This window comes from Pleurodeles waltl, chromosome 3_1 (genome assembly GCF_031143425.1).
Source record: "Pleurodeles waltl isolate 20211129_DDA chromosome 3_1, aPleWal1.hap1.20221129, whole genome shotgun sequence".
Lineage (NCBI taxonomy): Eukaryota > Metazoa > Chordata > Amphibia > Caudata > Salamandridae > Pleurodeles > Pleurodeles waltl.
Window position 1 is genome coordinate 1772051494 of NC_090440.1, and position 14924 is coordinate 1772066417.

The 14924-nt window shown below is 43.5% G+C and overlaps 1 protein-coding gene across 2 annotated transcripts in view; it reads left to right on the forward strand.

The window, feature by feature from the left end:
* The window catches only part of SPATS2L (spermatogenesis associated serine rich 2 like), a 200512-nt gene that overhangs the window by 94585 nt on the left and 91003 nt on the right, over window positions 1–14924 (forward strand). The window contains exon 3 of one of the 2 annotated variants that reach the window (XM_069225771.1): window positions 1885–1958. In XM_069225771.1, the coding sequence (XP_069081872.1) occupies window positions 1920–1958 (39 nt within the window). In that variant the 5' untranslated portion in view covers window positions 1885–1919. The remainder of the gene's footprint in view (window positions 1–1884; window positions 1959–14924) is intronic. The other variant, XM_069225772.1, reaches the window with a different exon arrangement.

Here is a 14924-nt window from a genome sequence, read left to right on the forward strand (position 1 = left end):
AAGTTGATTAATAAGTGTACTTTTCTAACAGTTATTACTTTCCTCAATTTTTGAATAGTGAAATGCTTATGATAATAAATCATTTGATTAGTGTGATATAAAAACGAGAGCAGGGATTCATAAGTATCTAATAAAATAACTTAACTAGGAGCTATGCAATGACCTATGAACATGTTAAGCATAGAATAACATACACATATATATGTATATACACCATCATACATACATACATGTATACACACACATATACACATATATAAATATATATATATATATATATATATATATATATATATATATATATGTATATATATATATATATACCCATTCACATACATATACATATTTAATCGTGAGTAAATATACATTTGTTAAACAGGTTTAAAGAGTATGTGTGTGATTTATTATAACATAGTAGCATTACATATTTCCTAAAGAACTATACATATCTAGAATATACACATAATCAGATAAAAAATATTTGTCTACACAGGCATATGCAGTCCATTGCTGTTTGAATATGGTGGTTATGAAGGGAAGAGCCAACTCTTGAGTAGTCTTCTGAAGACAAGATACTTATCCGTGGATCTTATATTTATGGGTAATGAATTCCATAGTTTGGCTACTTAAACGGAGAAGGATGTACCACCTATTGTCTTTTTCTGGTATGGTGGGGTTCTAAGACGGGATGCCAATCTTGTGCGGAGGTTTCTTTGTTGAATGTATTTGGTTATTTTGTTTCTGATAAAAAGCGTCCTGTTCCATGTATAGCTTTGTGGGTGATACAAAGAAGTTTGAAGGAGGATCTTTTGGCAATGGGTAACCAGTGTAGTGCTCTCAAGGCAGGGGATATGTGGGCTTGTGGCTTTACATGTAATAGTAGCCTGGCAGCAGAGCTCTGAATACTTTCTCATAATAGATAGAGATGATCCATGGTAGAGGCCACTGGCACAATCCAGTTTGATAGTACAAGAGAGATAGTAGCCTGAACCTGGTGTGGAAATCCGAGGTGGGGAAGATGCCTCGCAGAGTCTTCAAGGTGATGAAGCTTGTTTGTGCTAATTTGTCCACTTGGGCATTCATGGTTAACTTGGAGTCCATGGTAATTCCAAGGTTCTTAACTTCCTCAGATAATTGAGAAGGTGATATCTCTGTTTGTCTGTGTACCTTATTTTGTAACCATAAAAATAATATAAATTTGTTGCCGCCATCCACTAACAGAGGCAGGCATGCCTGTCAGGAAATGTAGAGTATTTCTGAAACGCTGGTTAAGCTACAGCAGAATAGGTCATGTATTTGGTAGCGTCTGACATGACATAATTCTTTTCCAGTTCTACCAGCTGCTTAGCTACCCGTGGCTTTCCCAGAATGTTTTAAGACTGTTTTTAATGGGCACCATGTTACTGAGCTTCACATCCAGCTGATGTCAATTTATTCACTTTGTGTTGAACATTCCATTTGTTTCTAACATACTGTGGGAAGGGTGTTTATTTTATCTGTCAACCGGTGAATGGGCAGTACCAGTCATAAGGCTGTGAAATGCTGGCTGCAGAGGCTTATAGCTGCGGTACACAAGAAGGCCGGATCTGCATTGTCTACCCAATATAGCTTCTGCTGCTGACCAAGGGAAGTTTACCTCATGTATGTGGCTCTGAAGCTACTAATAAATAGATGCTTGCATTTAACAATATATTAACAACATAATATTATGATACATAAAAATCAATGTGGATTTGTTGTACACCTATCATTTTCACTGTAACATGTGTTGATTCAATAAATCGCAAACAACTTTGGCAACTGTCAACAATAATGATGTTAAAGAAGACTATCCATAAGATACCCAACATGCCAATCACTTTCTCTCCCCCTTTGTTGTTCCAGACAGTTATCTCTTTCTAACTGGAGAAAGGACAAAGATGAGTGAGAACGGTTACCAAAGCAACATGAAGGAAAAGGTAATTGTAAATGAATAAACAGCCTAATGAATAACCAAAGCAAAAGGTTTGGGTAGTTGTAATATAAAATATGAGGGTCCACAGTAGCCACCCAATAAAAACTGCTTATGCAGTGAAAGCAAAGACATATTATGGGCTTGCCATACAATAACAGTGGGCTGAGATCCCACCTATTGCTTACCATTTGCTCAGTTTATTGTCACTCTCATTTGCTCACCTCTTAATTATGTCTTGCTTTCATCTTCTTTTGCTTGTCCCTCTGCTTGACCACAGCCTCTTTACCATCCTTTTGATTAGCTGACTTATGTCCTTCCACTGCTCATCTATACAAATCTATTTATTTCTTTTTTGTTAATCACTCAATGAGAGCGCATATGTATTCCAGTTCTCTCCCTCGGTTTATCCCCTGCCCCATTCCACCACCAGTTACCCAAAAGGGTTAAATAATACACCTCCTTCCACTGCTCACCTGTACAGAATTAATTTTTTAGGTCGAATCCTATGCTACGACATTTTGGGGACATTTGGAAAGCTTCCCTGGGAATGCATTCCACCCATTGCTTACCATTATTTTTTTGGTTTTAACTCACATTTGTTTGCTTCCTGTTTGCTGGCATTATTTGTTTTAGGCTCTCCAGCTTGGGTTTGTCCCTCCCCTTACCCAAACTTCATTTACAGTATTCTTCCGAGTGCTCCCTTTCTGTAAACATGCCTTTAAATCTTGTTCTTATCTTGCCATGTGCTGCGCATTCAAAGTCATGGGTCAAAGTTTATGCTTTGTCTTCTGAAGAAGCCTGGTGTTTTAATTTTCTTTCTCCAAGTTCAAAGTGAGAGGATTTCTGTTACCATAATGCTAGATACTAGGGGTAATTCTGAACTGTGTTGGAAACAAATATTTTAATACCATCAAACCAAAGCAATAAACATTATAGTTTACATGCTGTATAATTTTATCAGTAAAACTGTACTTCTGTGCAATTGTAATAGTCATACCAATTGAACATGTATTTTCTGTAAGGGCAGTTTGCCACCACACCATGCATACTCCCCTTTGCCCCATTCCACTCTACTTGCACCACTCCACACTACAATACTCCACTCTACACCACTCCACACTGCATCACTGCACTCTATTCTGCACCATTCTAATCTATGCCTCTCTACTTTATTCTGCATCACTCTATGCCAGTACATTCTACCCCACGCTGATGATCTATGCACCATTGCACTTTTTGCCATTGTACTCTACTCCACTCTGCACCAGACTAAGGGGGTCAATCTGACCCTGGCGGTAGTCTACCGCCAGGGCCAACGACCGGGGGAGCACCGCCAACAGGCTGGCGGTGCTCCCATGGTTATTCTGACCGCGGCGGTACAGCCGCGGTCAGATACGGGAAACCGGCGGTGTCCCGCCAGTTTCCCGCTGCCCAGGGGAATCCTCAATGGCGGCGCTGCAAGCAGAGCCGCCATGGGGATTCCGACCCCCTTACCGCCAGCCTGGTTCTGGCGGTTTTGACCGAAAGAACCTGGCAGGCGGTAACAGGTGTCGAGGGGGCCCCTGGGGGCCCCTGCAGTGCCCATGCCAAAGGCCAAAGGCATGGGCACTGCAGGGGCCCCCTAACAGGGCCCCACCAAGATTTTCAGTGTCTGCCCAGCAGACACTGAAAATCGCGACGGGTGCTACTGCACCCGTCGCACCCCTTCCACTCCGCCGGCTCCATTCGGAGCCAGCATCCTCATGGAAGGGGGTTTCCCGCTGGGCTGGCGGGCGGCCTTCTGGCGGTCGCCCGCCAGCCCAGCGGGAAACTCAGAATTACCGCGGCGGTCTTCTGACCGCGTAGCGGTATTCTGTTGGGGGAACTTTGGCGGGCGGCCTCCGCCGCCCGCCAAAGTTAGAATCACCCCCTAAATGCCACTATACTTGGCAATCCTGCACTCTACGCCAATGCACTCTACTCTGTACCACTCCAGTCAATGCCAGTGCACTCTGTTCCGTTCACTCTTAGCCACCCTATTTTACTCTGCACTACTGCATTCTATACCACTGCACTCTACCATGCGCAATTCCACTCTACACCCCTTCACTCTACTCTGAAACAATCTACTCTACTCTACTCTACGGCCCTGCCATCTACGCAGCACCACTCCACTCTGTGTCACTCTACTCTACTCTGTACTGTACCAATCTACTATTTGTCACTGCACTGTACTCTAACCACTCCACTTTGTGCCTACGTATTGTATACCACTTTACCTAAAAAACAATGCACTCTATGGTACTGCATTCTATGCCAATCTGCTCTTCACCACTGTATTCTACACGACAATACTCTACTTCACTGCACTCTACACCACTGACTCTATGCCACTCTACTCTGCATCACTCTACTGCATGCTACAGCAGTGCACTGTATGTCACTCTACTATACACCACTGCACTCTGCAACAGTCTACGCTGCAACACTGCACTCTCTGCCACTATATGTCAATGCACTATATGCCACCACACTCTACGCCACCCTACTCTGCATCACTCCACTCTATTCCACTGCATTCTGACCAGCACCACTCCACTCTGCACTACCACACTGTACGCCACTAAACTCTATGTCAATCCACTCTAAGCCACTATGAACTACTCTGCACCACTGCACTGTACAAAACTGCATTCTATGGCAATCCACTCTAAGCCACTTTAATCTACTCTGTACCACTACACTGTATGACACTGCACTCTATGGCACTCTATGCTACTGCACTCTACACCGCTTCACTCTACTCTGAAACAATCTACTTAATGCCACTTCACTCTACACTATCCTACTCTATGCCACTCCACTACGCCAGTGCACATTAGACCACTTTACTCAAAACAATACACTCTACGCCACTGTACTGTACACCACTATACTTTACTCTGCAAACCTCTACTTTATGCCACTGCACTGTATACCTTTGCACTCTATGCCACTGAACGCTGTGCCACTCTATTCTACTCTGCACCACTCTTCTCTATGCTACTGCTCTCTATGCCACTTTGCTTTGCACCACTCTACTCTACGCCACTGCACTCTACATCTTTGCACTTATACCACTCTACTGTACACCATTGCACTCTCCGACACTCTACTCTTCAACACTGCACTATCTGCCACTGAGCTCTGTCACTCTACTCTGCGCCACTGTCCTTTATGCCATTGCACTCTATGCAACTGCACCACTCTTTACCCCTCTACGCCACTGCAGTCCATGCCACTCCAATCTACTGTGCACACTACTGTAGTCTACACAACTGAATTCTGCACCACTTCACTCTACACCTCTGTACTTTACTCAGCACCACTCTACTCTGTGCCAATGCACTCTGCATTACTGTGCTCCATTGCACTCTTCACAACTACACTCTACACCATTCCAGTCTAGGCCACTCCACTCTGCACCACTCCTCTCTACACCAGTACACTCTACCGCACTACTCTATGCCACTCCATGCTACCCTGCACCACTCTACTCTACCCTGCACCACTTCACTCTATGCCACTGTAATCTATGCTGCACCACTGTACTGTGTACCATTGTGCTCTACACCACTGTACTTTAAACAGCTGCACTGTACCCAATGTACTGTACACCACTATACTCAAAACCAATGGACTCAACACAATCTACTCTGCACCAGTGCAATCTACACCACTGTAACCTACCCTGCAGCACTCTAGTCTAGGCCACTGCACACTACGCCACTCTACACCACTGCGATCTATGTCACTGACCTCTATGCCTCTGTATTCTAATCAGAACCACTGTACTGTATGCTACTGCTATCTACAGCACTCTACTCTTCAACACTCTACGCCAATGCACTGTACGCCAATGCATTCTACATCCCTGCACTCGAAGGTCCAGATGTATGTGGCTTGGCATTTGAGATTTCCTAATGCAAATTTTTGCAATTCGCTATTAGGAAATAGCAAAAAGCTATGTACAACAGTGTCTAAGACACTGTTTATGATTCCCAAATCGGTCACAAGGGACCTACCTCATTAATATTCATGAGGCAGGTCATAATTTGCGATCCATTGGGAATGACCACAATCACAGGTATTTTGGCCTGCTGGGGTCAGCAGACCACCTTGTCTGTGATTTATTTTTAATTGAAGCAATCTTATTTTTTGTAATGCAGCCCATTTTCCTTATGGGAAAACGGGCTTCATTACAAAAAGAAAATTAAAAAGTTTTCTTTTAATTTTATATTAGCTCGAACATAGCAACGAGCAAGCACTGCTTTCCGACCTGTTGTAATCTATTCTGTGGGCTTTAACCACGCCCATCACTTTCATTCATTCCTGGTCTTGCCTTTCAACAATCCCTTGATGTCATTGGTAAAAGCTTTATGTTTGTCCCGCCTTGAGGCTTTTTTGTTAAACATCACAGACTGATACTATTACATAGATAATTGCACAATTGCCGATATACTTTTAGAAGGGCAAACTATATTTTTTTGTCTATCCCCTTTGCACTCCATGGCGGTCATGGCGGCAGGAACTGGATCGGTGCTATTGGAGCGCTCCTCACATTGTTTACACTGTTACCTAATCAGCGTCATTTCAATTTTGCTTTTGTCTCACCCCATTGTACCCCATGGCTTTCAAAAAAACCTTGTAGTTGGTAAATTCTTTACCTAAATAAAAACACAGAAATCATCAAAGCAGCTCTCCCAGCAGAATGGGCGAGCCGATTCTACAATATTCATTGCACTCGGGGAAACTTGCCCCATAATGCTTTGCAGCTATTTCTTTTTAAAAACACGTTTGTCCATAACTCAGCCTGTGGTGGTCCTAGGACAATGGGACCACCACCAAATCATTCAGCACAACACACTTTTTCTGTCTAGGCCATCTCTGGGCCCCCACATTAGGTTAGTTGGGACCCAAAAATAATAACCCTTCCCACCATTCAGTGTCTTTTTAAGTTCTGTCATGGCTCGAACATTTGTTTTTTTGCTGAGAGTAATTTGTGTTTGAAGGGCCTTGTTTGTATTATCATTGCAATAGACCTCTTATTCCTGAAAATGTGTAATGCACTATACCCTCTAGGGGCTGAATATATAGTTACACTGCATTATTTTCTGCCATTTTTTTTTCTATGTGGTTATGTCCTCCAGGGTCTTACTATAGGGTTACATAACCATGCTTCTTACAAATGCTAGGGGCTGTTCTGCGTATTGCAGTTAACATACTACAATATTTGTGGCATTCGGAAACTCCCCCCATAATGCTTTGCAGGGCATTCTTGTTACAAAACATTTTGCTCATCCTAGGACACTAGGGCCACCTTTAAAATGTTGACCACAACGTGCTCTTTCTGTCTAGATCATCTCTGGGTCCCCACTCTAGGTTAGTGGGGACCCCAAAATAATAACTACTTCCACCATGCAGTGTCTTTTTAAACTCTCTCATGGCTGGAATATTTGTTTTTTAACAGCTGAGAGTACTTTCTGTTGTAAGGGTCTTGTTTGTAATATCATTGCAGTAGCCCTGCTAGTCCTGAAAATGTGTAATGCACTGGAACGTTTGTTTTACAGCTAAGAGTAGTTTGTGTTTTAAGGGCCTTGTTTGTAATATCATTGCAGTAGGCCTTCTAGCCCTAAAAGTGTGTACTGTACTACGTCCTCTAGGGGCTAAATATATAGCTGCACTGCAATATTTTCTGCCATTTTGTTTTCATGTGTTATGCCCACTAGGGGTTTACTATATGGTTACATGACCATGTTTCTTACAAATGCAGATTTTATTGTGGTGTCCTTTAGGGGCTGTTCTGAAGTTTACAGTCAACATACTACAATATTGACGACACTCGGAAACTCACCACATAATGCTTTGCAGGACATTCCTTTCACAAAAATGTTTTGCTCATTACTCAGTCTGTGGTGGTCCTAGGACAATGTGATCACCTTAAAAACGGTCACCACAATGTGCTTTCTGTCTAGATCATATCTGGGTCCACACACTAGGTTAGTGGGGAACCCCCGGGATAATAACCTATCCCATAATTCAGTATATTTTTTAGCTCTCTTATGGCTGAAACATTTGTTTTGCACTTGGTAGTAGTTTGTGTTTTAAGGGTCTTCTTTAAAAATATATTCCGGTAGGCTTGTTAGCCCCTTAGTTATATGCAGGCCACTGGGATTATGTGGCAGAAAGGTCCAAAAGATGCACAGGTTTGACCAATTTATGTGGCAAAAAAGCTCTATTATGCTTGTAAAATTTTAATAGCTACAACTCAAGTAAATGTTAGACCTATTGCATTGAAAATGCTTAAGAGTTGTCAGTGGTCCATGGGACCGCTGCCTGCTCCTTAAACATTTTGGTGTCCACATTCACAAAGGGGTAAGGGTCTGTTGGGGACTTCTTTCCGTTTGCAAATGGGTTACTGCTGCCTCTACGGAGTCAGTAAAGTATGAATGTTTTGCGACCGTACTCTGGTTGCAAAACATTCATATATACCAGTGCTATTCTGCATTAGGATGGGACGCCCCAAACACTCCACTTCCTAATAATGTATCACAAAAGCAAAATGCGATTCGGTACAAGTTACCAAGTCACATTTTGTCTTTGATACATGTCAAAAAGCATTTTACCGGTGGGCTGTTTGCGACCATAACATGCTTCATACATCTGGCCCTAAGACACTCTTCTCTGCAAGACTGCACTCTCTGCCACTAAACTCTACGCCACTGCATGGTATGCCACTCTATACCATTGTGTACTACATCACTGCACTCTATGCCACTCTGTTCTACTCTTCACCACTGTAGTGTAAGCCACTGCTCTCTACAGCGATCTACTCTGCAACACTCTACTCTATGCTACTGCACTCTGCGCCAATGCACCCTACGCCAACGCACTTTACACCACTGCATTCTATGACATGCTACTCTGCAAGACTGCAGTCTCTGCTACTGAATGCTATGCTACTCTGCACCACTGCACTCAACTCGACTCTGGAGCACTAATCTCTATGCCAATGCACTCTTTGCCACTTCACTCCATGCTACTCTAATCTACTCTGCACCACTGCACTCCACCCCACTTTACAATACTCTACTGTACACCAATGCACTCTTTCCTGCACCACTCCACTTTACCCTGCACTACTCTGAAACAATCCACTCAACCCCACTGCACTCTACACCATTGCACTCTACACCACTCTACTCCACTCCATCCTGTGCCACTCCACTCTGTCCCATTGCACTCTACACCACTGCGATCTATGCTGCACTACTCCATTCTACTCTACACCACTCTACTCTATGCCACTCTACTCTACATCACTGTACTCTACACCACTTTTCTCAAAACCAATGCACTCTGTCACTGCACTCTAATCAAATCTACTCTGCACCGCTGTACTTTACGCCACTTCACTCTAGTCCACTCTACTTCACTTTACAACACTGCACTCTAAAGCCCTACTCAATCAAACTCCACTCCACTATGTGACACTCTACCCAACTCTATGCCATTACACTGTACAACACTCTACTCCACTCTTGCCACTCTACAAAATTACTCCATTCTACGATGATATAAGCAACTCCCTCTACACCACTCCATGCCACTTTACTCCACTTCTATGACACACTACTCCACTCTTGACCACTCCAGTACTCCACGCCACTCTATGCCACTCCACTCTGACACTCTTTGCCACTCCACGACACTCTACTTCACTTTTCACCACTGTATGCCACTCTACTCTACAACACTCTACTCCACTCTACGCAATACCCTCCACACCACACCACTCTTTTCTACACTAGTCAACCATACTGAATGCTACTCCACTGCACAGCACTCTGCTTCACTCTGACACTCTACTGCACTCTACACCACTTAACTCTATGGCACTCTACTCGGCTCTATGACACTATACTCCACTGTACGCCCTTCCACTCTACTCTCTCCACGACACTCTACAACACTCTGTCACTCCACTCTACACCATTCTATGACACTCCACGTCACTTGACTCTATGCTACTCAACTCTACACCACTCCACGCAACTCCACGATTCTCTGCGCCACTCCATAACACCCCACTCTACCCTACAACACTCTATTTTACAACACTCCACTCTATGCCACTCTCCTTTATGCCACTAACATTTAGCCATGCTGAACAGCTGCCAAGCTGGTGTACGACATAGGTAAAACATATTGGCAAAGCCAATAGCTCTTGCATAGGGGAGACCTATTGGCTTTGCAAATGTTTGTTCTTTTTGGATAATCACTCCATGAGAGTGCTTGTGTTTTCCAATTCTCTCCGTCGTGTTACCCCCACCCCACTCCATCACCAGTTGCCCAAATGGGTTAAATAAAACACCAAGGACCGGAGACCTGTGGAAAAACATAATCACAACCACGTTTCCCAAGGAGAACGTTGATCTTTTGAGCTGCAAATGCCATAAAACCATGCACAAACAACAAAAACATCCAGAATGTGAAGCACAAGGAAGTGAGTGAGACAACCACTTGCATTGAGGTGGCGTTTTATGTAATTATGTTTGTCTCCTTTATACTTCCATCAGTATGTATTTCCCCATATTTTATTCTGTGTTCATAGTCTAATTAAAGCATATACGTATGTACGTTCATGTTTGTGTGTGGGGTTCCCTTTGCATCATTTATATACGAATAGATCTGTTGAACCATTGATCTATTTGTATATTGCTAAATAAATGCATGCCTATTATCCACCTACCTAGGTACTTACATATAACAATTATTTATACGTGCACACTGATATGACATAATTTAAAATAAAGCAGTGCTTAATTTGTAAATTAAAACGTGCCGGTGCCCAAAACCCTCCTTTTAAGCACGCGGCTGCTGCAATTAGATGTGCGAGCACGGAATCCTGAGGCTATCTCGGGTCTCTTCAATCCATAAAAAGCCACTCCCTGTCCCTTCAGCTCACTCTTGCAGCTTTCTAATTTCTCTCTTTGTGACGCTTTTTCGTTTTTCCCTTCCTCCCCCTTTCTCATGTGTCTTTTGCTCGCAGCAAATGCTTGAGGCAGAAGAGTAAGCGTCGGCCCTCAAAAATATGTGCCGGTGCTCAGCACCGGAAACAATAAGTACAAATTAAGCACTGAAATAAAGGTATGCAATTAATGTGCACTCTAATGCATAATTTGATTTAAAATATTTGTTGTGATACATTCTTTTTTACCGCGTCAAGCAATGTAATCTAAAAATGCATAGAAAGCATGTACATAGGCGCCTATACACAAGATCAACTGTCCTGACAATACAAAAACTTCATAACAATGTCACAAACTGTTCTAACCATCACATAGTCGCTCAGCGACAATAAAAAGCTGCCTCCTGAAGATTCCATGCTCAGAATTTTTCCACAAAGCTAATTTGAACATGCACACCCACTACCACACACAAACACCCTTTCTCTCCCTCTCACACCACCCTGTCTGGCCCAGGTACGTATGTGGACCCCCTAGGACGAGTGGGGGCATCGGCCACACTGCCATGTCTCAACAGATACAATCAGCGGCAGATCTTTCATATATCCCAAAGTTATGTATATGATGCATACTCTGTCAATATCCGTCGCTCTTGGATACTTCTGCCAAGCGGAGCACAAGATAACATAAATATGTAGTTGTGCACCCTAAAACAGTTGCAAAAAAGTCCAATTCAATAGTTTCTTCTTTATTTTATATTCCAAAAAGCTTCTATAATTCCATCATATGTATTCCAGTTGTTACAGCCGCAGCCAACACATTTCGTCCACAACAGAGCTTGCTTGTCAAGTGTCCGGGACGGGATTAGCCTATAGCTGTATATGAGGTCTAGACACATAGGCCCATATTTATACTTTTTGACTGAAATCAGCGCTAGGACAGATTTGGGTCAAAAAGTTTACCGCCAGCTAACGCCATTCCAAGGTGCCAGCCGGGCACCTTATTTATGGAATGACGTGAGCCGGCGCTGCGGCCTGGTTAGCGTCAAAATAAATGATAGTAACCGGGCAGCGGAGGCGAAGGGAAGACTGGCGGTTGTGCGCCAAAGAATGGTGCAAGTCCGGTTAGAGTCAAAAATATTGGCTCTAACCTGACTTGTGCCATTTTTTGATGCACAACTCCCATGGAAATGACTCCTGTCTTAGCAAAGACAGGAAGTCATGCCCCCTGCCCAATATCCATGCCCAGGGGACTTCTGTCCCCTGGGCATGGCACTGGGCACAGTGGCATGTAAGGGGTCCCAAGTTAGGCCCCTGTGCTGCTTTACTCTTTAGAATATCAAAACTATGCACTTCAGGATATTTTAAGGCACAATGTAAAGCAATCACTCTCAAACACCTTCGTAAGTAGAATAATCAAGTTTATTTAAGGGGCAAGTTCTCAGCTAGCAAAACTAAACCACACTAATATATATATATATACATCAGGAGAATAACATGAGAATAATGATAAAGATATAAGCACTCTGTGAATAATTGCAAGAGTAAGTGCATATAATACGAGCACACACAATATACATCAATGGTCAATAGCATGAAAATGACTGCAAGAGTAAGTGCATATTACGCGCGCACACACAATATACTTCAATGCTCAATAGCATGAAAATGACTGCAAGAATAAGTACACATTACGCGCGCACACACAATACACTTAATAAATTGAAAAGCTTCACCGAAAAGAGCGTCTGCATCCCTCCGCCGTACACAAAGCTGGGGAACCCAAATCAGCTGACACAGGGAGCCTCTGTTCGGGACAATCAGTCCTCCTGGCGTTGCGTCCAACCCAGAAGAGAGTTCCTAAACCAGCCCATCTAGGCCCCCAACTTTTATAGTATTTACTAACGCCCAGGAGTCTTTTCTAGAAAAAGACCCCCTCCTTTACAAATTGTGCAATCGGCGGTACCTTGTTCACCCTTCGAGACGTCTCCTCAGAACGGGCCAAGTTCCCAGGAGAGGACTCCAAGGTGAAGCTTGCATTCCTCCTTGTGTACAAGCGCATCCCCCTGTTGTTCTAACTGATAGCTCGTGGAATGTAAATAGCGCCCTTCGTACCAGGCAGATGGAGCGAAGTTGAGCAGAAAAACACCCCACCCTTCAGCTTGCCGAAGCTTGTGGAAAAACACAGAAAAGTGCCTTACGCACCGAACCAGACTCGACAAAATGGAGTCGTGAACCAAAATGGAAGCGAAGGCCAATGAAAGCAGAGGCCAATGGTCCACACTCTGCACCACTGTTTTTACCTTGCACGTAGTGCTGCCGCATGCACGTAGTGTATGTAGCAATACATTTACGTAGTGTATGTAGCAATACATCTCCACCCTTGGACCATTTGGCCAACTTACAACTAAGTATATCCTATAAGCTGAAATGGCAATGCTCTTGGGCGAAACTGAGATAGAAGATTAGGCACACACTGAATACAACAACATAATGAAATTAAAATAACTGTTATGATAATGATTACACCAAAAATATAACGCAGTTGGCCTAAATTAGGCAGCCATCCAAAAGCCCAATCCCACCACCCCTTGTCAACATCCTGCTGCACCCCCTTCACCAACTTATGCAGGGCCTCTATGTGGGAGTTGATTGATATGGAGTGGTCGGATAAATTGAAGCAACATAATCCTTCAAAATCACTGCAGCCATGGTTGTGTTTAAGCAGTAAATAATCAATAGCAGCGCGATTCTGCAAAGCAGCTCTTCTAATTCCCTGTACATCTAATAACAGCTCAGCTAAGGCAGCTGATGTATAGTTAATATTCTTGACTACTAAACATGCAAGTTTATTAATAACTCTGGTATTATATACTGCAAGTCCTGGCACCCCTACGATAGAACCAGCTAAACTAACATATTCTGTTTTGGACAGCAATGAAATTTCAGAATCACAGTCCGTAGGTAATTGAATAGTGTCTCTGGTATAGCGAGGGTGTAGAGCAGTATCCATAGGAAACATGAGAAAGCCTAAGCGTGACCAGGCACAAGGCCCTCCGGTTAGATTGGCTGGAATATAAGTAAAAGAAAGATTACCACAAGAAAAGAGCCAACCTTTAGGCAACTTAACATTTTGAATGTGGCTGGCAGCAGGCACCACATGTTGGCAAAACATTGAATTATTTACATTCAAACAGGTTAGGTCAGTCCGTGAGTGGCACAACGTCCGTTGTGCAGCAGTTAAATTTTTGTCTCTTTTCTCCAATTTGAGCTGAGCACATTTACCTATTTTCATAGGATCACAGGTCAATGAATAGCACACATCCCCACTTGAGATGTTAAACGTGAGTATAGATGTCATGTTCCTCCACAACCGCCTGCCCACCTCCGGGCAATGACGGCAGTAGTCATAGAGTGACAGATGGGAGCGAACGTCACTCACATCCACCATTCCATCCTGGTTTGTATTGTTAAAGATGTGTAATAATACAGCAGCAGGAGTGGGCACTGCCACTAGACAAGTGGTAATCAAATCTTGAACGCTTTGCATGTTACTCATACAGAAGTGAGATATATTCAGCACTTCCTGCGCTAGATGAATCCAAACATTGTTCGGTTGATGCAGCAGCATTGGCATCTGCGGCTGACGGTTGAATTTTTGGGCTATGAGCCCCTCCCGCTCCCCGGTGGAGTCTCCCGAACGGGCTCCATACACCACACTCATGGCACAGGCACTCCACAGGATGATCTGAAAAGAACAAAGGACAAAACACGTATTATCATTCTCGCAGATAGCATTTGTCAGCGGGAACATGTTCCCATTTGTCCTGACCAGGTCGCATAACTACCAGGACATTGTCTGGTCCAGTGGCGATGACATCAGCGGGTTGAGGAGGGTTATTTGGGGATTCAATCCACACTTTGGCCCCTGGGTTCTTGTCAGTAGATCCGAACCCTCCTTTGCCTCTCACAGTGAGAAGAGCT